The 23378-nt window shown below is 44.4% G+C and overlaps 1 protein-coding gene across 3 annotated transcripts in view; it reads left to right on the top strand.

The window, feature by feature from the left end:
* The window catches only part of SIGLEC1 (sialic acid binding Ig like lectin 1), a 94874-nt gene extending 77333 nt beyond the window's left edge, over positions 1–17541 (top strand). For 2 of the 3 annotated variants that reach the window (XM_068274511.1, XM_068274502.1), the window contains exons 16-22: positions 842–1099; positions 2191–2487; positions 3182–3430; positions 6976–7278; positions 11504–11633; positions 14090–14159; positions 17244–17541. In XM_068274511.1, the coding sequence (XP_068130612.1) occupies positions 842–1099; positions 2191–2487; positions 3182–3430; positions 6976–7278; positions 11504–11633; positions 14090–14159; positions 17244–17300 (1364 nt within the window). In that variant the 3' untranslated portion in view covers positions 17301–17541. The remainder of the gene's footprint in view (positions 1–841; positions 1100–2190; positions 2488–3181; positions 3431–6975; positions 7279–11503; positions 11634–14089; positions 14160–17243) is intronic. The other variant, XM_068274517.1, reaches the window with a different exon arrangement.
* The last annotated feature ends 5837 nt before the right edge of the window (positions 17542–23378 follow it).

The following is a 23378-nucleotide window of genomic DNA, read 5'->3' as shown; positions in this document are numbered from 1 at the left end:
GCAATGGTTATCATGCCTAAAGTCTCTAACTGGGTTAGCACCGCTTTGTGAATCGAGCCCCTTGTATCCAACACAGAAGCTATGCATATGCACTAGTTGCAAAACTAAATTAGAGCAGATGGCCATAAAATATTTTTTTTTTATACGCAGCAGAGAAAGGCAGCACTTCTTAGAACAAACTACATCCCAATGACTTTTTGCATAGGTGTGCAGAGCCTGTGTAGTGCATGTTTGTTCATTCAGTTAGAGGTTAGGTTCCCTCCCAGGAGGGGTGGCCTCATCATGGTGGAAGGGTTCAGTACGAAGTATTTTGTATGCAAACTATCTTGGAATCTAACATCCTACAATTATGGTAATTTGGTTGCACCTAGTTTGAATGCAAGTTGTGCGTGTTGTCTATAAGTATGCTCTACACACCTATTCCTCATTCGGATGTACTTTGTTCTAAGAAGTACAACAACTTCGACACTGGGACGTATGCAAGGGGACAAAGTTAGTGCGCGAGCAGACGCTGACCCTGCCCCCCACCAAAGATGGCGATTCACTTTCTTGCTCTAGTGCGAGGAGGTACAGATCCTTTACATCACTGCCGTCATCACAAATCCTGATCACCCACGTCCCCATCCCCCAGCACACTGGAAAAAATTAAGTGCAGGGGAAGGTGAGGCCTGGGTGATCGGAAAAGGATTGGAAAGGGTCAATATATATAGTGATTGTATGAAAATGGTCATAACAACTTATAGTATAAGAGAAGTACAAATAGTAAGTCAGTTGATGTGAATAATATTGAATTAATTCAGTTTGTTTTATGTTAAAGTCTATTGTTGCATTGCCTCTATAGGTGTCCATGTCCTTGTTAAGCCATCAGAAGAAATAGAGGAAGGTCAGTCTGTCATGTTGACCTGTGATGTCATGGATAGTCCTGAAGAAGTGGTTGGTTATACCTGGTATAAGAACAGCAGGTGGCTCCAGGAAGGCGCTCTGGGCTCTATCAGTTTTGAGCAAGTCAGCAGCAGCGACGCGGGATCCTACGCCTGTAAAGCCAATAGTATTGGTGGTTCCTCCATGACCTCTCCACCCATCTCCATCTCTGTGCTGTGTAAGTACTAAGTACCATTCCTGACCACACCAGACTTAGCTAATAGTATTGGTGGTTCTTCCAAGGGCTCTCCACCCATCTCCATCTCTGTGCTGTGTGAGTACTAAGTACCATTCCTGACCACATCAGACATAGCCAATAGTATTTGGTGGTTCCTCCACGGCCTCTCCACCCATCTCCATCTCTGCGCTGTGTGAGTACTAAGTATCTTTCCTGATCACACCAGACTTAGCCAATAGTATTGGTGGTTCCTCCAAGGCCTATCCACCCATCTCCCTCTCTGTGCTGTATGAGTACTACGTACCATTCCTGACTACACCAGACTATTAATTCCCCAACAACCTCAAACTGCAGGACAGCCCAGACAGCTTGCCTTATCTGTTTCATAACTTGGTTACTGAACAACTTCCCAGAGCAAAACAATCATATATAGCACTCAACATCATTCCTTGTTTGATGTTCTTTCCTTCCACTGAATAAGGAACACCCAGACAACTCATCAGAACCACCTGCCCTGGAAGGTATAAAGAGTTAAAAGAGACCAAAAAAAGCCCACTATTAAAAAGCAATGCTAAATTTAATTTTGCCTTCTTAAAACAAAAGGTATATATTATTATTATTATTATTATTATTTATTGTATTTATAAAGCACCAACATATTACGCAGTGCTGGACAATAAATACTGTATGTACAATGATACAAGAATGACAGATGTAACAAGTATAACATAGGACAAAATTATACAAGGCAAACGGTACAAGATTCATGATCATGCGATTATGGGCTGGTTAGGTAGGCCCAGTAATACTAGTATGAGGCGGACATAGGAAAGAAGCACACAATCCTGTAGACTACACTAGGGAAAGGAGGACCCTGCCAGAGGCTTACAATCTAAGGTGGGGGGATGTGATAATTCAGCTTTAAGTGAGCAACTGTGGTTTCCCATAATGCATCACTCCTGAATATGCAGATCATCTCTTTGTGCCTCTAGAAGCGAGGCTGAAACCAAATTTAAGGGCTGACCTGTACTATCATTCTGCTGGTCACTCTCTGATCACATTCATGTCTTCATTTTCTTCCATCACGACAGATCCTCCGAGGAACCTCTCGGTGACGTCCTTCTTGGAGCTGCAGGAGAGACAGCTGGCTGTGATAATATGCAGTGTGGACAGCGAGCCCCCTTCCCAGCTGTTTCTCCTCAGAGGGAAGGAAGTTGTATCGTCAGAAAGAGATCAGGGCTCTGCTCACCGTGTGAAGCTGTCACCATCCCGTAACTCTCTGAGACTGGAAATTAAAGATATAATCATGGGTGACCAAGGAGACTACACGTGCCAAGCTAATAATTCCTTTGGCACCTCAGAAAAATCCATACACTTCTCTGTGCAAAGTAAGTACGACAGATCATATGGAGCCTGGAGGTGAAAGAAAACAGTGAAGATGATTTATTTGTCCAGCCCTTGAGGACTGGCAGTCCAACTCCAGTCCTCAAGGCCCGAGGTCCTCACACATTTTTAGCACAGCTCAAATCAGTTAATGGGACTGAATCAGGAAAGATGTGGTTCCTCAAGATACATTTCTCCATTTCTCAGTTCATCCTAAACACTGGCATGGATATGGCCCTCGGGGAGGGGAGTTCGTCACCTGTGAGCTAGTCTCTTGACTCTATTTTGCCGTAAAGAGCTGCAAAAGCTATTATGTGTGGAGACTTTCACACTTATTGCAGCCCCTTGTAGTTTGTTGGAAGTATCCAATCCGATGCAAGGACAACATCACGTTACTGGAAGCATTGCACTTAATATGTAGTGCTTGGGGTGATGCAAGTGTATTGGCGACACACATAGTGGCGGCCCGCAAGTGCGGACCAATGGGAATCCCAGTGTTGTACTTCATGCCCAGCAGAGTGTACATCACTGAGCGGGGGCAACGCTATACACATGACCTGGTCAGCGCAATCTGGCGCAGGGTCATGTGTTTGGCATGCATTTTAAAATGTTTAAACTGCAAATAATATATTTATGCAGTGACCAATAATAAATTATTGCTAAGTTCTCTTCTAAATCATCTTCGTCTTTCTGTTGCAGCTGCCAGGATGCAGGTTAGTCCATCAGGAGAGATACGAGAGGGTCAGTCGGTGACTCTGACATGTCAGTCTCCCAAGACCAGCAATACATCTTACACCTGGTACAAGAATAACCGATGGCTTCATGAAAGTTCCCAGAATGCTCTGGTGCTGCCCAGAGTATCCTCCTCAGATACAGGCTCCTATCACTGCTTGGCAAAACACCAGACCGGAGACAGCATTTCCCCATTGGTTGGAATCAGTGTTCAGTGTAAGAATCTGTTTCGCAGATAGAAAACCTATAGCAACTGATCAGATTTCAAAAACATCTGAAGTGAAAATGGGAAAAATGGTGAGCACCAGTGTCCCATCATTCAAACAGGGCTGCATATACCAATAGGCGCAGTAGGCACATGCTTAGAGGCTCCTGGTCCTACATATATGCAGGCAAATAAAGGGGGCTTGGATGGTTTCTTTGCATTGAAGGACATCCATGGCTATAATTACTAGATAATTCCTGGGAGATTTGATCCAGGGATTTTTCTGGAATTGGGAAAGTATTTTTCCCTTTTAAGGTTAATTGGCCCAGGCCTTGTAAGTTTTTTCGCCTTCCCCTGGATCAAATGAGATATTTGCGGGTTCAGGATGGTGTTTTTTGTTGTTGTTTTGTTCCTGGTTGAACTTGATTGACGGATGTCTTTTTCAACCAAACAAACTATGTAACTATGTAAAGAGGCAAGATGTTTGTAAAACCAAGTCCAAGAGAAGGGAGACAGTTGTTTTGCAACCACTTGTCCATCCAAAAGCCAGTGACTGTAAAATGGCTGTTACGCCTTAACCAACTCCACAGAGGGCTTAGCGTTGGGTGTGGTTCACACTACAATGGGCAGTACCATATCCATATGGCATATGCACTGTGGTCAATTGCAGAGGTCCACTGCCACTTCAAAGCAGATGCATGGCATTCATCAGATGAATAATAGCAACACATTCACTGTCTGCAGGGCTGTTTCTGGCAATTCCGACACCCCAGGCAAGACAAATTTTGTCTCCCTACACAAGGACGACTTGCATTCTATGTGGCTCATTACAGTACTGTATTCTGTGCCTTTGTCTACAGTTTGTCCCCTATCCACTGCCTGATGAAGCAGGCCTTGTCCTGCGAAACGCGTTGCATCCAATGGGGCACCAATAAAGTATTTATTTATTTATTTATATCAGACAGTTGTCTAGTCTGCTTTTGGAGGAAAGTCCACCGCTGCCTCCCAGCATATTTTAAAACTATTAGTGATTGCTTTTATCCTGCTGGCGCCTCTGTTTACATACACATTCAGAGTGTCCACCCCTGGTGGAAGGGGGACCCACCCCTACCTTTCTTCAATTCTACAGAAAGCGACATTTTAACCCTGAGTGAGGACAGGTCAAATCTCCTCACCTGCATTTACAGTGGTTACCTTAGTGGTGACCCTTGATGGTGAGTATAATACTCTCACTTTTTACATTGTTTCAACCTACCCTCCGCATACTACACTATATTGGGCTCTCGGTGTTTCTTTCTTACATAGAAATAATGTTGTTTCTCAAAATAAATCTGTATAGGATACATAAATTATTACCAGTGCATCACACTGGCCAAAACTCTACTGGACCCATATAACAAAACCTTCCAATAATGGTTATAAAGGGTGAGTATTCACTTTATAAACATTATACTGTTAATGTAGAGCTTGAATCAGTGGCGTAACAATAGGCCCTGCAGCCCCTGCTCCCGCGGGGGGCCCCCCCCCCCCCAAGGCCCGCTCAGGGCCGTTTTGTGGGGGCTGGAGGGGTGGCAGCATGAGGGGAAAGCCTTGGCCACAGTCGGAGGGGAGAGGGGAAGTTCCCCCCCTCTCCCTCACCTCGGGGCTCTCCCCTCTGCGCTCCCCTCCAGCTAGTTACAGTGTGTGGGCAGCGGCGGGCAGATACATACCTTCTTCCATGCGTTCCACCGCAGACTCCTCGCTCTAGCGGCTGACATCACTTCCGGAAGTGCTGCCACCCCTCCAGCCCCCACAAAACGGCCACGAGCGGGCCCCAGGGGGGGCGCTCTGAAATTCTGCAGGGGGGCCCGGTGGGGCCTAGTTACGCCCCTGGCCTGAATCTTTATAGATTACAATATTGTCCTGGAAATCCAATCAAAGTTGCAATAATCGACACAACAGTGATCATCTAGGTGTTAAAATTACCATCCATCCCTCTTTTAATGAAACAAGTAGTTGGCTATAAGAATTCCATAAATTACAGTGTGCTAAAACTAGCTCTGTGATGCCCCCTCCTATAGTAGTCACTTCAGGCATCTGCCTGGACTGCCTAGTGCCTATGCCTAAAAATGGCCCTGTCTAAAAAACAATTATACATTTTCCCCACCCTCGCCACTCATTTGGTTGCATGCTCTAGGTTATGTATTGAAAACTCTTAATTTGTACTTTACTGACGCCCTACTTGTAATCACTGAGTACCATGAAGGTATCCTCTCCTACTGCTTTTTCCTATCGGACTTCAGAACAGAAGTTGGCTTTTACATTTGGTGGTCCTAGGCTTCCAGGGCAAGGCCTAACTAGCCAACCCAGCATAAACCCAGTCCAACTCAGTGCTGCTCGTAATGGAAAAATCTACGCTTACGGATCATTACGCGTAATTTTACGCTATTACACATTACGCAATTACGGTTACGGCGTAGGAAATTATCTACGGTACATCACTGTAATTACGCGTAAGGATACCGTAATGAAGGCGCTTACACTACGATGTTACGCGTAGTGCCGTAATACCCATTAATGCGTATTTTTTGACGCATGCGTACGATATGTACGCAATAGCCATCAATGTGACAGTTATTGCGTACATATCATTCGTATGCGTCAAAACGTACGCTTATACTGAAGGGCGGGAGAAGATACTATTGGTTGCTTAGGATGTTGACTGATTGGCTACTCTTAGAAAATGGGAGATTTTACGTTAGTAATTACGCGTAAAATTACGCGTAAGTGTTCGTAAAATTACGCATGCCTAGCAATTACGGTAGGCGGCGTAATTACAATACACTTTACGGCTTACGCGTACATACTTACGCGTAAGACCGTAAGTTACGCGTAAAAAAACGGTAAATTACGATGCGTAATTACGCGCATGCGTAATTTCGGCCCAGCACTGGTCCAACTAGCATCTTCAGCATATTGACATTATGCCCTCATTTAATATGCCCTAATACTATACTAAAGCTTCATTGGGTGATGACAGGAATATTTTACTTCAATTAGATGAGTAGTCATATCAGTTTTCTCATACTCTATAATATGGCTATGTAGGCAGATTTTGTAGGCTGGATGGTTGCAATTTAAACAAATAATGGAAAGCTAAGCGGGAAGCAGTGGCACAACTACAATTTATGGGGCCCCCCAGCAAAACTTTGATAGGTGCCCCTCCCCCCCCAATGTTCCCACCCATTCCTTTGCCTATCCTTGGTGCCCCTCAGGGCCAGGAGGTCCATCTCACAGGGGTCATAAACAAGTGTGGCCATCATGATCTTCACACCCATAACAGGTGTGGCCACAAAAACACCTACTCTGCAGAATAGTTCCCCTGTACTGGAGGAAGGGAGGGTTGGTAGTTGGGGCCCCCCAAAGCTCGGCCCCCCCTTGGATTGCAGATGCTGCTCCCCTCTGGTTACGCTGATGGGAAGTGTATCATTCCTATGCCTTTTTTAGGGTTTCTCTCTTTTTTGTTTCTTTTTGGATAGAGTTCTTTGACATTTTTGGCATTAATGATATTTTGCAGATAGTCCTCGAAACCTGACACTGATCTCATACCTTGAGACACATGACAGGAGACGAGCCATCGTTGTGTGCCGGGCTGATAGTGACCCCCCGTCCACTCTTGTGATGATGCAGAATGATGTTCAGGTCAGCAGCTCAGTGCCAACCCATGCTGATCGGGGTGACAAGTATTGGACATTCATCTCTCATAACTACCTGAGACTAGAGATAAGAGACATCACCCCTGAGGATTCTGGGAATTACGTGTGCACTGCTAAAAATAAAATAGGCACTACGAGCTCATCCATACTCCTCAATACTGAAGGTAAATATCTCTTGTGTTCAAGTCTACCTGTTGAGGTTGGCTGTGACATGGACAGTACATCTTCAGAACCACTGGAGAGGACAGTTTGAATCTTAGTCCTGGTGCCAGTGGCTTCACTGGGGGTGCAGTAGGTGTGGACTGCACCAGATGTCACCAGCAGAAGTGGTGACACCAAGCTCCAGGCTAAGACGTTTATTACTAACTAGCTGGATGCCCGGCGTTGCCCGGGTATGTATTTGGCTGGTGTTGGCCCCGTCCCCTTTTCCTGACCCTAACACACAATTACTTAATTACTTAATGACCAAGTTTGTGAGCTTTGCGGCCTTTGGCATCAGTAATTTGCATTAAAATAAAATTAATCTGATTGGCTGTGGCTCCACCCCTTTTCTGAATTTGAACCCAAATCACCCAATGGCCAAGTGTACCAGGTACAGGTGATTAACGGTGGAAGAGGCTTGTGCCATTAACCGTGCAAGAATGGCAGCAATTGAATATTCCCCTTAAAAATCAATAGGTGAATTCTGATTGGCTTTTGTACGCTCCACCCACCTTTCTGAATATTAATCCCAGTCACCCAGTGACCAACTGTGCAAAGTTTGAGAACCCTACCATTAACAGTGTAAGAATGGCCGCAGTTTACATTTTCCCAATGAAATTTGTATTTTTCTCCACCCACTGATTTCCTGACATTGTTCAGGTATGTATTTCGCTAATTGCCTCATCCATCCTCCACCCCCTTACCTAGTGTGTCCCCCACAACCCATTAGATTGTAAGCCCGCAAGGGCAGGGTCATCCTCCTAATGTTTACTGTTCTTGTAACAATATTTGTGCTGCTTGGAACTCTGCTGTACATTTGTTAGTTGTATCTATGTTCCCCTTGTCGTCTTATTGTGCTTTGTAAAGCGCTGCAGAATATGTTGGCGCTATATAAATAAAAAATAATAGTAATAATAATAATAATAATTGGCTGGTGTTGGCTCCGTCTATTTTTTCTAACCCTAACACACAGTTGCTCAATGACCAAGTTTGTGCGCATCAATAATTTGCATTGAGAGTAAACAAATCTGATTGGTTGTTTGTGGCTCCACTCCTTTGTCTGAATTTGAACCCCAGTCACCCAATGACCAACTGTACCAGGTTTAAGGCTTGTGCCATTAACAATGCAAGAATGGCAGCAATTAAATATTCCCCTTAAAAATCAATAGGTGAATTTTGATTGGCTTTTGTAGGCTCCACCCACTTCTCTGAATATTAATCCCAGTCACCCAGTGACCAATTGTGCAAAGTTTGAGAACCCTACCATTAAAAGTGTAAGAATTGCTGCAGTTTACATTTTCTCAGTGAAATTTGCATTTGTCTCCGCCTACTGATGACCCAGCATTGCCCGATTATGTATTTTGCAGGTGCTGGCTGCGCCCACTTTTCCTAACCCTAACACACAATTAATCAATTACTCAATGACCAAGTTTGTAAGCTTTGCGGTCTTTGGCATCAATAACCTGCATTAAAATGAAACAAATCATATTGGCTGTTTGTGGCTCCACCCCTTTTATAAATTTAAACCCCAGTCACCCAATGATCAACTGTACCAGGTTTGAGGCTTGTGCCATTAACAGTGCAAAAATGGCAGCAATGAAATATTCCCCTGAAAAATCAATAGGTAACTTTTGATTGCCTTTTGTAGGCTCCACCCACTTTTCCCGAATATTAATCCCAGTCACCCAGTAACCAACTGTGCAAAGTTTGAGAACCCTACCATTAACAGTGTAAGAATGGCTGCAGTTTACATTTTCCCAGTAAAATTTGTATTTGTCTCCACCCACTTATGACCCCACATTGCCCGCTTATGTATTTGGCTGGTGTTGGCTGTGGCCACTTTTCTAACCCTAACGCACAATTAATCAATTACTCAATTACCAAGTTTGTGAGCTTTGCGGTGTTTGGCATCAATAATTTGCATTGGAATGAAACAAATCTAATTGGCTGTTTTTGGCTCCACCCCCTTTCTGAAATTGAACCCTAGTAACCCAATGATCAACTGTACCAGGTTTGAGGCTTGTGTCATTAACAATGCAAGAATGGCAGCAATGTAAATATTCCCCTTGAAAATCAATAGGTTAATTTTGATTGGCTTTTATAGACTCCACCCACTTTTCTGAATATTAATCCCAGTCACCCAGTAACCAACTGTGCAAAGTTTGAGAACCCTACCATTAACAGTGTAAGAATGGCTGCTGTTTACATTTTCCCAGTAAAATTTGTATTTGTCTCCGCCCACTTGTGACCCGGCATTGCCCGCTTATGTATTTGGCTGGTGTTGGCTGTGCCTACTTTTCTAAACCTAACACACAATTAATCAATTACCAAGTTTGTGATCTTTGCGGTGTTTGGCATCAATATTTGCATTGAAATGAAACAATTCTAATTGTCTGTTTGTGGCTCCACCCCCTTTCTGAAATTGAACCCTAGTCACCCAATGATCAACTGTACCAGGTTTGAGGCTTGTGCCATTAACAGTGCAAGAATGGCAGCAATGTAAATATCCCCCTTAAAAATCAATAGGTTAATTTTGATTGGCTTTTATAGACTCCACCCACCTTTCTGAATATTAATCCCAGTCACCCAACGACCAACTGTGCAAAGTTTGAGAACCCTGCCATTAACAGTGTAAGAATGGCTGCAGTTTACATTCTCCAGTGAAATTTGTATTTGTCTCCGCCCCCTTTTTGGTTATGGGAATAAAAAGTATCCTATACTTTATTCCAGGTAATGTACTATGTGTGTGCCAAATTTCATTCAAATCCATTCAGCCATTTTTGCATGATCGAGTAACAAACATCCAAATATCCAAACATCCAAATATGGAAACATCCAAACATACAAAAATCCGAACTTTCCCATTTATTATATTAGTAGGATTATTGTAAGCTACTAAGGTTGGAGGTTTAGGGGGTAAGAGAGGGGTGACACAATGAGTTTCCGCACCAGGTAACGCCAACTCTACTGAGTAATGACGCATTTTCCTGGTACTAACAAAGACCTCCTCAGCCAATCACATGGTAAAATTCTTGCCAGTATGATAACGTGAGCCGAGCACCCATGTAACAAAATATATAAGGGAGATTTGTAAATTAGACTGGGCCATTGGATGTTGGTAACAGGCATTACTTACCTTTGGTGGGGTTGATCCCTAGCCCACCTTCTCTATGGGCTCTCCTATCTTCTCCAGGCAGACACCCAGCTGCAGCATTTTGTTACCGGCGTTGTCATGTGCTCCTGACCACTGCAATGCATGCCGGGAGATGTGGTCCTGTTGGGAGATGTACACAAATTGAAAGACAACATCTTCTGCCATACATTGTGGCCATTGGGGGTGACAACACCTCCATGAGAGCTTGAGTCTGCAGCATGTGTGGTTCTCCCTGGAGAAGATGAAGGAACTCATACAGATGGGGGCTAGGGAGCAGCCCTCCAAAGGTAAGTTAAACAATGGAGAAATTCAGGGAACCAGCAAAACCTATATAACTGAAGAGCTGCAGCGTGGTACATGTCGGCAGCAAGGGGCTGGAGGAAACCCTGGGTAAGTAAAATCATTTTTTTTTGGTAGCCTGGACATTCCCTTTAATGGGACTCTGAGCAGTAACTCAATTCAAAATCTTAACTTACCTGGGGCTTTCTCCAGCCCTGTGTAGGTCGAGAGGTCCCTCTGCGTCCATCTGGCTCTTCTCCCAGGCCTTGGTCAGAAATGGCTCCCGGCGACACTGGGCCCGAGTGTTGGGGTCCTTCCTGAAAGATGACGTCAGTCGTCACCACGCCGGCCGCCTCGCGTCATCACGGTGGCCGGCGTGACAGTACTGCGCATGAGCGGTTTAATTGCGCATGCACAGTACTGTCACGCCGGCCGCCGAGATGACGCGAGGCGGCCGGCGTGGTGACGACTGACGTCATCTTTCAGGAAGGACCCCAACACTCGGGCCCAGTGTCGCCGGGAGCCATTTCTGACCAAGGCCTGGGAGAAGAGCCAGATGGACGCAGAGGGACCTCCCGACCTACACAGGGCTGGAGAAAGCCCCAGGTAAGTTAAGATTTTGAGTTACTGCTCAGAGTCCCTTTAAGGGGTGGTTCACTTTATGTATTTTATTACATAGGTACTTGGGTCCCTTTAAGGACAGACAAAGCAAAAGCATTAACTTTCTCCTTGTCTTTTCCCTCTCTCCACCCCAGACTCTCTCTCGCCGGTTTCAGCACTCCAGGCAAAGAAAGCAGATTCCCCATACAAGATCACATCCTGGGTTGCAATCGTGTGCATTGTACTGCTGGTTGCTGGCATCATTGGAATTCTGTACTGGGACAGGTAAGTACTCCTGTGTACAGAAGCCTATTTCCAGCCTGTCTTCTAAAGATACCCCCAGTCCATTCAATCAATCCTGTCCACCACCAGGCTGGATGTGTATGTTTTGAAAACTTTTTGATATTTGTATTGCTACGGTATATTTGCCCTGTTGTTTTCTATGAGCTGGTGTAAAGGGGGATTCTCGTAAACCTCTGAGCTGTGCAAGAGAGGAAGGACAATTGTTGGGTGAGGTTAAGCAAGGATTACATTCTGCAGGTGAGCGGTTAGGGTTAGGCATATGGATTGGGTCTTCCATTGGGGCAGGATAGGGTTAGGTATTAGCAAGTAGTGATGTTCCTAATCTGCTAATTATGATTACGTGACGTTTTGCATAATGTTTCACAATTATGGCCATATGTAATTACGATTTGGACATTCAATTGATTTTGTATAATCCATCCGTAATTTTGCGCAATTTTCGCATAATTTTGTGCCAACTGTAGTGGTTAATAGCAAAGCCCTTCATACATACTACTGTCATCAAAATTATGTTATGGAGAAATATATGGAATGTATATATGTTAAAGGACATCCAAGGTGAAAATAAACTGATGAGAAAAACAATTGTATCTATCCTCCTTCTCCTAGAAATAACTTCTTTTTAGATTTCCCACAGTTTTATTTTATATTTACCGTATATTCCGTCGTATAAGACGACTGGATGTGATATATACATATACTGGTGCTGTACTGTATGTGGTACCCAGTATATAACAGTATATTGGCGAGTGACTGGTTGGATTGGTCAGCTCTCCCTCTCCCTCTAGTGGATTGGTCAGCTCTCCTTGTCTCCCTGTTTATCAGAAAAGTATGAAAGAATAGATATTGCTGGGCCCATAAAACACGCCTCTTTCACCCTTCTGGCCCGCCCCTGTATCCCATTTACCTCCTTCTCTGCCTCTCAGATCTCACACATGTGCGCCTGCGCCGCTTCACTACAGTCCTCAGGAGCGAGATCTGAGAGGCGGTAACAGGATAGGGCGTATCACCCGGCATCAATGACACCCGGCGTATAACGACCCCTGACTTATCAGAAAATTTTCAAAGTAGTCTTATACGCCAGGATATACAGTAAATCTAGTTTTTACTGTTTCATTGTCTCTGCTCAATGACACCTTCATTTCAGTATGCCAGAGCTCAAATCTATGAACCCTTTTTATCTGTTTCCTGCTCTCAGAAGCCATTTACTGACAGGAAAGTGTTTTATGGCTGTACTTACTTATCAGTGAGGGTTATGCTATAGTCTGACCTAGTCCGACCCGGTCCCGACCCGGACAGAAACTGTCACTTCCATACCTGACTTTTACAGTCAACACAAGTCACCAGCACACCAGTATTTTCATTAAATGCTTTGCACTTTTATTGTGCAATCATTTCCACACAGTATCCGACAATTGTTTCGGGGGCCTTGCCCGGTCCCCCTTTCTCAAGGCATGTGATAAAGGGGGACCGTATGAGGCTCCCAAAATAATTGTCGGATACTGTGTGGAAATGATTGCACAATAAAAGTGCAAAGCATTTAATGAAAATACTGGTGTGCTGGTGACTTGTGTTGACTGTTGTGATTACTGTGACTTTGCCAATTGCCATAAGTCATTTCACCAAGCACGAAGAGCCTTTGACGGTGTGCCTGCTACTTTGGAAATACTGATACCTGATTTTTAACTCTTTGAGGCAGAGAAAGAAAAAAAGGAACACAGCATAGTTATTTATGTGCTAGGCACTGTACGTACACGTCTATCTCATCATGTCACATGTCATGTTTTTTCAAAAAGACTTTGTAGTTTTGGAGAAAATTGATTTTAAAAATGCAGAGGAAAAATGGTTTTTAAAATTGTCATTTTTTGTGAGTTTTAAAAACATTTTTTTTTTGCATTTTTAAAATCAGTTTTCTCTCTTCTCCTTAATTACATTAGCAATTTTGGTAACAATGGCATGTATGGAGTTCACATACCTTTTCCACCTGCACTATGAATGTTGGTGTGTTCAATAAAAAAACATGGAAATACTTAATTATTTGTGTGGTATTAGTTTGAGCAGACTGATTGTCTATTGTTGTGACTTAGATGAAGATCAGATTACATTTTATGACCAATTTGTGCAGAAATCCATGTAATTCCAAAGGGTTCACATACTTTTTATTGCTACTGTATATTCAGTCAACATAGGACAAGCAACAAAACCTCAAACAAAATAAAATCACTAAGCTAATAGTAGAATATCAGTAACTATACTTTACTTATATTCTAACTATTGCACTATTGAAACCTAAATGAAATGTTGCCCATGTAAAATGTACACAGCATTAGGTGGCTAGGCGGGCCAGGTACAGCCACAGGGTGACAGCTTGACAGGCCTGATTCATAGTATACTCATGTCACTTCCTTCTATTCTAATTTTTTGTATTTTACTCGCAGGATTAAAGAGAGGTTTGTTTTGAAAACAGAGGAGGATTCTATGGAGATGAACAACAAGGACACCACACAGGTACCTGTATGTCTAAAGCAAAACTGAAAACACACCTGAACTGGACCAAAAAAGAAGATCTTTCTTACCTGTGCCGCTGCCCCCCGTGAAAAGTCTGCAACTAGAACTCCATCCCCAGGCTACCGCACATGTCATGTCATGCACATTATCTCCTTGTTCATGCACATACATGGTTCTTTAATTAATTTTACTGCACATGTGCAGAACACACCCACTCGGCGATGGGAGGAGGTGTGCAGACGGGACCGCACTTGTGCAGTAGCCCGCGACTGGAGTTCTAATCTCAATTTTCTGGCCTCCAAAGGTCAAAGAGAATGAGATGGGCAGAATATTTTCAACAGTCAGTGTAATAGGGGGACATATGGCATAGGGTTATATTTATTAAAGCAATTTAGATTACACCTGCCAGGCTTTACACTTATGTGTTCCACATGGCCCTTGATTGGGAATTTCTGAACATCACTGTGCTCCCAGGGATAGATGGATTAAATGCAAGTTGTATGCGCCATAGAACTAGGCCGATTGGATGCATTGCCTGTCCAATTTTGATGGGCTCAACCCCCAAGCTGCATACAATTCGCAACCATATTTATTCCTATATCATTGACCATCTTTGGTAATGGGCAAGAAGAAGACTCAACACAAGATATATAATTCAAATTGGTCTTAACCACTTTCGGATTTCCCAGACGCATAACTACGCCCCTATTGACTTAATGAGCGGATCAGGGGCGTTGATAAACGCCCCTGCCGCTATTGTGCTGTGCGGACACGATCGCGCGCGTTCACGCGCGCGCTCCCGCGCGCCCCCGCTCCCGCGCGCTCCCGCCCGCGGGTGCGCGCCCCCGTGCGTGCACATGCGCGTGCACCAGCTTCATTTATCTCTGGGTGGGATTGATGAATGGGAGTAATTACTCCCATCACCAATCAGATGCCTGTAACCATGAATGAGCACTGCTATAAGCCAATAGCAGTGCTCATTCATTTGTGAGGTTTACAAACAATGTTGCCAGCACTTAAGAAGATACAGTTACCTTGTAATCACTCCTGAGAGGATTACAAGGTAACTGGATCTTCTTTTCTTGTATTCTGACTGCCACCTAGAGGATTTTATAAATATACCAGGACTTATAAATAAATATACCAGGACTATATACCTCTGATCAACCCTGATTAACCCTGATCTAATCCTAGCCTCCCTTGCTTTTTTTTTATGGTTGGAAATATAGAAATAGTGTATCTTTTCATTTTTTTCTCTTTTTTCTTTTTAAAATGCATAGAGAATAACATTATTACTAAAATAAAATATCACCCTTGAAAAGCCTAATTTGTGGCGAAAAAAACAACCTATAGATCATTCACATGTGATGAGTAGCAATAAAGTTATCAGTGAATGAATGGGAGGAGCGCTGAAATGTAAAAGTTGTTTTGGTTTTAAGGGAAGAAAACCTGTGATCCTGAAGTGGTTAAAGGACATGTCCAGGCTCTGTTAAAAAAAAAAAAAAAAATCAACTGGCCTGGGCTTCCTCCAGCCCCCTGGCGGCCGACATGTCCCACGCCGCAGCTCCGCTCCCAAGCGCTGGCCCGGGGTCCCTTCCGCTGCAGAGGCCAACCTTGCTCGGTCGACTTCTATTGCGCCTGCTCGAGCACCGCTGTCAATCAAGTACACGTTGTCCGGAGTGTGCTGCGCAGACGCAGAACTGCTGCGTCTGCGCAGTACACTCTGGACAAAGTGTACTCAATTGACAGCAGCGCTCGTGCAGGCGTTGTAGAGGACGACCTCATGGAAAGGACCCCAGGCCGGCGGCTGAGAGCGGAGCTGTGGTGAGGGACATGTCGGCTGCCAGGGGCTGGAAGAAGCCCGGGTAGATTGATCTTTTTTTTTTCTTATGGAGACCATCTTGCCCATTACCAAAGATGGTCAATCTGCCCTTGCTTTGCTAATCATCTGTCTCTAGTGCTTTTATCCATAATCCCTTAACAAACATGCAGATCAGATGTTTCTGACAAAAATCTGACAAGATTAGCTGCATGCTTGTTTCAGGTGTGTGATTCGGATTCTACGGATGCCAGAAAGATCAGCAGGACAGCTGGGCAACAGGTATTGTTTAAAGTGACCCGGAACTGTAAATAAAATTGAAATTTGGACTTACCTGGGGCTGTCCCCTGTAGTCTGCGAGGTCCTCCAGCATCCTCTTCTTCCCTCTCCTCGTCCCGCTGGTGGCTCCGGTAATCGGCGACTTCGGGTAAGGAGACGCGTGCACATCGCATCATCACGCCGGTCGCCGTAAGCCTCCTGTGCATGCGCGGCTCATTCTCTAGAGAACCCCACTGTAGTACACATAGCAGATTTATTGCAGAGGTTCTGTGGGCTGCAGCAAATGCATGTTTTCCTGTAAAGGTTAATTTGCTGTTGCTTATCTCTTCGAGCAGAGAGGAAGTTCTGAGTTCAGGTCCGCTTTAAACATTTCTATCCCGTTGCCACATTATCCAAATATAAAATTAAAATAACCTAGTACCCCCCCCCCCCCCCCCCTCCCCATATCATTTCTAAAAGTATGATATTTCTAAAAAAAATTATTGAATTAAAAAAAGGTGTCATTACAATGACTTTGCTTTGCACAGGCCTAGCTTAAAGAGAAACTCCAACCAAGAATTTAACTTTATCCCAATCAGTAGCTGATACCCCCATTTACATGAGAAATCTATTGCTTTTCACAAACAGACCATCAGGGGGCGCTGTATGACTGATATTGTGGTGAAACTCCTCCCACAAGAAGCTCTGAGGACCGAGGTACTGTTGGCAGTTTCCTGTCTGTGAACCTTGTTACATTGTGGGAAAAAGCTGTTTACAGCTGTCTCCAACTGCCAAAACAGCTACATAACCTGCCAACAGTAAAAATGTCACCATGTAATAAATGTCAGAATGCAAATCAGGGAGAGGAAAGATTTTACAATGAGCAAACACTGACTAAATCATTTATACATAATTATTGTAAAAATGAAACACTTTTTTTATTACATTATTTTCCCTGGAGTTGCTCTTTAACTTACATGAGTTGTAATTACAGATATTTTCTCCAGTTACAGGCAGAACATTCTGATTTGACAGATGGAGAGGACGGCCCGGGAAAATGCTGAGGCATTCAGTGATTAGTAGTGGCGACTCTACCTGCTGGAAATGCCATTATTATACTGACTGGTGTGTCTGTCTATCTCCTAGAGATGGAATGTACCGCTCAGAGGCCCGGAGAGCAGCAGCACCGCCAACTTCATAAAACACTTCTACCGACAAATCTGAGGACATTTACTGACAAATATAGGCTATTTCCAACCTTCACATCTGCATAACACTCAATAAACCAGCCGTCATTTCACAGTATGAACAGTTATTACATATTTTATTTCTGTAAATCGCTGTTTAACTTACAGACTAATTCAGACAGACAGAGGTTTGTGTATCTAGTCAAGTTTGGGAAAGTTCAAAGCAACCTTGAGGCCGGTTTCACACTGAGAATTGGCGGTAGCAGTGCAGTGTGGTGTGGCCTAGGGGCCGCACTGCTACGCTAAAAACAGGCCTCCAGTAGTAATCACCACCTGGCAGGAAGTGACATTCACTTCCTGTGGCCAAAGTGATCACATGCACGGAAGCATATTGCTAAAATTTGCCTCTGCGCATGCGCGCCACTTAAAATTTGCAGCGGGCATTTTAGCAAACACGCATCACCATAGACTTACATGACTTCCGGTCCACCACACGTTGCCGCAGAGCCACACGGTAACGTAGTTATGGCCTTGCATTGCGGATGCGGCAAAAACTTTACTTCCATTGCATTGCTCCGCTCCCTGTCAGTATGAAAGTCCCCATACACTTGCATTGCCCTGCGGTGGGGTACAGTAAAAATGCTGCACTGCACCGTCCTAGTGTGAAAGGCCCCTGAAGCAACCTGACAAAGAACTTTGATACTCACCTAGGAAGAGAAAAGGCTCTGGATCCTATAGAGCAGGCATGTCCAAAGTCTGGCCAAGTGCGGCATGGCCCCACCATTGCCGCCAAGCCTTTTCTTGTGGCCCCCAAAGCCCTCTTGATTCTTTAAATGTGGCCAATAGACATTTGCTGTGGCACCTCAAGCATCCATTTTGGTATCTCTGCCACCTCCTCCACTCCCCCTGTAGTTCCATGGTAATTAATATAGCACTACAAAAAAAATGGCCACCGGAGTCCTGCATAACTGATATAGGACTACAAAACATGGCTGCAGGAGTCTCAAAAGAAGAGGAACTGGTAAGTGAAGGAAGTGTATGCAAGGGGCGAGGAGGAGGCAAAGAGGGGACACAGATGGAGAGGAGGAGGTACACAGGGGGGCAGGAAGAGTCACACCGGGGGCACAATTGTTAGAGATGGAAAAGAGGGTGGCACAAAGGGGAGCAGGAGGAGACAAAGAGGGGTAGAGAAGGAGGCACAGAGGGGGTCAGGAGGAGGCAAAAAGGGGAGAGCAGGAGGCACAGAGGGGGGCAGGAGGAGGCAAAAAGGTGGAGAGCAGGAAGCACAGAGGGGGGCAGGAGGAGGCAAAAAGGCGGAGAGCAGGAGGCACAGAGGGGGGCAGGAGGAGGCAAAGAGGGGACACAGACAGAGAGGAGGCACAGAGGGAGCATAGGAAGATTGAAGGTGGCAACAGACAAAGCACAGAGAGTTGGGGACACATATGTATAGGAGGAGGCCCAGAGGGAGAGAATGGGGCACAGGGAGACCAAAGTATGCAGGTGGCTGGATAGTGTACTGATTAAGGGCTCTGCCTCTGACACAAGATGGGCTCGAATCTTGGTTCTTTCTGTTCAGTACGCCAGCACCTATTCAGTAGGAGACCTTGGGCAAGACTCCCTAACACTGCTACTGCCTATACAGCATGTCCTAGTGGCTGCAGCTCTAGCACTTTGAGTGCAATATAAATGTGATTTGTCTTGTCTTGTCAAAGACAGAGGACAGGAATATGCACATAGGGGACACAGAGAGACAGGAGGGAGCACAGGGTGACAGATATGGGCCACAGTGTGGGACAAACAAATTACCAAATGTAAATCCTTCCCTGATACCTATCCCTAACCTACATGATGACAAAGCGAGAATGATGCTGCAGGAGCTGTCAGAGGTTGCACCTTCAGCAATGCACCAGGCCTACTGATCACTCTCCTACACTGCCTTTACATATAATGTACTAAAGAGTGCACAGATTTCACAATTTCAAATTGAGATTTGGAATTCACTTAATTCTGATAATTACTTTCCAAAAGTTATGCGAAAGGTTTTCTTCTTGCATAATAAATAGCAACAAACACAAAAGCAAAAAAATCGACCAAACAAAAAAAAATGTTTGTGGCTTGCTGAACATGTGCTTGTGTCCACTGAGCATGCTCAAGGGATGTCAAAGCGTAAAATTCGCAATACATTAACCACTTAAGCACCAGCAGTCTCTGCCCCCTTAAAGGGAAGCAGAGATGAAATGAAGAAAAGCTTTTATATATACCTGGGGCTTCCTTCCTCCAGCCCCATATGCACGGATCGCTCCCACGCTGCCGTCCACCGCTGCCTGCATCTACGAGCACCGGGTCCCCGCCCTTCCGTCAGTCGGAGCCAGTCTAGCATAGGAGAAGTGCGCTCTTTGCGTATCTCTGCAGCAGCCGCTGGAGAGATACGTAGAGGGCGCACTTCTCCTGCGTAGCTGGCTCAGATGACGTCAGTGGCGGGAGCCGGTACTCGTAGTTGCAGGTAGCGGTGGATGGCGGCGTGGAAACGATCCGTGCGTATGGGGCTGGAGGAAGGCCCAGGTATGTATAAAAGCTTTTCTTTATTTCATCTCTGGTTCCCTTTAACCACTTGAGGACCACAGTCTTTCTACCCCTTAAGGACCAAGCACTTTTTTTCCATTCAGACCACTGCAGCTTTCACGGTTTATTGCTCGGTCATACAACCTACCACCTAAATGAATTTTACCTCCTTTTCTTGTCACTAATACAGCTTTCTTTTGGTGCTATTTGATTGCTGCTGCGAGTTTTACTTTTTATTATATTCATCAAAAAAGACATGAATTTTGTCAAAAAAAATGTTTTTTTTTACTTTCTGTGCTGACATTTTTCAAATAAAGTAAAATTTCTGTATACATTTTTGTCCTAATTTATTGTGCTACATGTCTTTGATTAAAAAAAAAACTATTCAGTGTATATTTATTGGATTGGGTAAAAGTTATAGCGTTTACAAACTATGGTGCAAAAAGTGAATTTTCCCATTTTGAAGCATCTCTGACTTTTCTGACCACCTGTCATGTTTCATGAGGTGCTAAAATTCCAGGATAGTATAAATACCTCCCAAATGACCCCATTTTGGAAAGAAGACATCCCAAAGTATTCACAAAGAGGCATGGTGAGTTCATAGAAGATTTTATTTTTTGTTAGCGGAAAATGACACTTCGTTAAAAAAAAAAAGTTTCCATTTCTGCTAACTTGCGACAAAAAAAAATGAAATCTGCCACGGACTCACCATGGCCCTCTCTGAATACCTTGAAGTGTCTACTTGTCAAAATGGGGTCATTTGTGGGGTGTGTTTACTGTCCTGGCATTTTGGGGGGTGCTAAATTGTAAGCACCCCTGTAAAGCCTAAAGGTGCTCATTGGACTTTGGGCCCCTTAGCGCAGTTAGGCTGCAAAAAAGTGCCACACATGTGGTATTGCCGTACTCAGGAGAAGTAGTATAATGTGTTTTGGGGTGTATTTTTACACATACCCATGCTGGGTGGGAGAAATATCTCCCAGACACCCCAAGGTATTCTGTTAGGAGTAGGGTGAGTTCATAGAAGATTTTATTTTCTGTCACAAGTTAGCGGAAAATGACACTTTGTGAAAAAAAACTATAAAAATCAATAAACTTGTGACAAAAAATAAAATCTTCTATGAACTCACCATACTCCTAACGGAATACCTTGGGGTGTCTTCTTTCTAAAATGGGGTCATTTGTAGGGTTCCTATACTGTCCTGGCATTTTAGGGGCCCTAAACCGTGAGGAGTAGTTTTGAAAACAAATGTCTCAAAATGACCCTTGAAATCCTAAAGATACTCATTGGACTTTGGGCCCTTTAGCGCAGTTAGGGTGCAAAAAAGTGCCACACATGTGGTATCGCCGCACTCGGGAGAAGTAGTTTAATGTGTTTTGGGGTGTATTTTTACACATACACATGCTGGGTGGGAGAAATATCTCTGTAAATGACAATCTTTTGATTTTTTTACACACAATTGTCCATTTACAGAGATATTTCTCCCACCCAGCATGGGTATGTGTAAAAATAGGGCGCTAACATGGTACCCACTATCTTCACCAAGCACCCACTTAACCAGTACCCACACCCAAAATACTGGCATTTAAAACCCACATGACACCCAATGCCCACCTACAGCCAGCACCCAGTACAGGCATGGCGCCAAGTATTTGTACCCATGTCACACCCAGTACCTGCACCCAGCACCCATATGACATCCAGAACACACACCCAGATCTCACATGGCACTAAGTACCTGCAATCGACACCCGCATGACACTAGATACCTACCCATAGCCAGAACCCACATGACAACCTGTACTCACACCCAGAACCCACTTGGCACCCACCATCTGCATTCAGCACCCACATGACAACCAGTACCCCGCTAGCCAGAAATGAGGGAGGGGGGGGGGACGTACGACTACCTGTGACAGGTCCGACTGACTCCTCACCATTGCATGCAGCCAGCATGTGTGTGTCAAGCAGAGGGGATCAGGGGTATGGTTTGTAACAGGAGAGCCCGGGGGTGAAGGTCACATATCACTGCATAGCAAGTTGGTTGGGGGGGAGGTACCCCACCACTTGTAGGTACTACTGTGCATTTTGGGGGTAGGGGGTGGGTTTGGTGAGGGGTGAGGAACTTTTTTAAATTTGAGCACCTCCCACTTAAGGACCCTCTGCGCGGCCCTGCCAGAGACCACTGGTACAAGAACGACTGAATCCCGGCGAATCGCAGCGCATACCTGCCGCAACCACCATCATCGCCGCACGCCGGGATCCTCCTGACATCCACTCTGCTGTCTCTATGACGGCAGAGTCATGTTAGCCGGTCAGGGGCCGCTTTCATTGGCTCCTGACCGTGTCTATCAATGTAAGCCAATGGGAGCGGCTTACATTGATAGGCACGGCCAGGAGCCAATGAAATCGGGATTCGTCTTATTATGCCCAAATAACTCAATTTTAGTTTCATCCGTCCACAGCACCTTATTCCAAAATGAAGCTGGCTTGTCCAAATGTGCTTTACCGTACCTCAAGTGGCTCTGTTTGTGCTGTGGGCGGAGAAAAGGCTTCCTCTGCATCACTCTCACATACAGCGTCTCCTTGTGTAAAGTTCGCCGACTGGTTTAAGGATGCACAGTGACTCCATCTGCAGCAAGATGATGTTGTAGGTCTTTGGTGCTGGTCTGTGGGTTGACTCTGGCTGTTCTCACCATTCGTCGCTTCTGGCTATCCGAAAATTTTTCTTGGTCTGCCACTTTGAGCCTTAAATTGAATTGAGCCTGTGGTATTCCATTTCCTCAATATGTTCATAACTGTGGAAACAGACAGCTGAAATCTCTGAGACAGCTTTCTGTATCCTTCCCCTAAATCATGACGGTGAACAATCTTTGTCTTCAGGTCATTTGAGAGTTGTTTTGAGACCCCCGTGTTGCTATTCTTCAGAGAAAACTAAAAGAGGAGGGAAACATACAATTAACCCCCTTAAATACTCTTTCTCATAATTGGATTCACCTGTGTATGTAGGTCAGGGGTCACTGAGCTTACCAAGCCAATTTGAGTTCCAATAATTAGTTCTAAAGGTTTTGGAATCAATAAAATGACAACAGTGCCCAAATTTATGCACCTGCCTAATTTTATTTAAACAATTATTGCGCACTTTCTGTAAATCCAATAAATTTAATTTCACTTCTCAAATATCACTATGTGTGTCTCCTATATGATATATTTAACTGACATTTGCGTTTTTATGCGTTTTGCATGCGTTTTCGGTCCGTCATTGTAAAACGCATGTGCATTTTGTATGCTTTTATAATTTAAATTTATGCAAATCACTAGGAAGAAAACAGGAAGCAGAAACACATCAGAAATCTTCAATTTTTAATCAAAAACACATTAAAGGGAACCAGAGA

The sequence above is a fragment of the Hyperolius riggenbachi genome, chromosome 1 (assembly GCF_040937935.1).
Source record: "Hyperolius riggenbachi isolate aHypRig1 chromosome 1, aHypRig1.pri, whole genome shotgun sequence".
Classification (NCBI taxonomy): domain Eukaryota; kingdom Metazoa; phylum Chordata; class Amphibia; order Anura; family Hyperoliidae; genus Hyperolius; species Hyperolius riggenbachi.
This window is presented reverse-complemented; position numbering and strand designations above follow the sequence as displayed.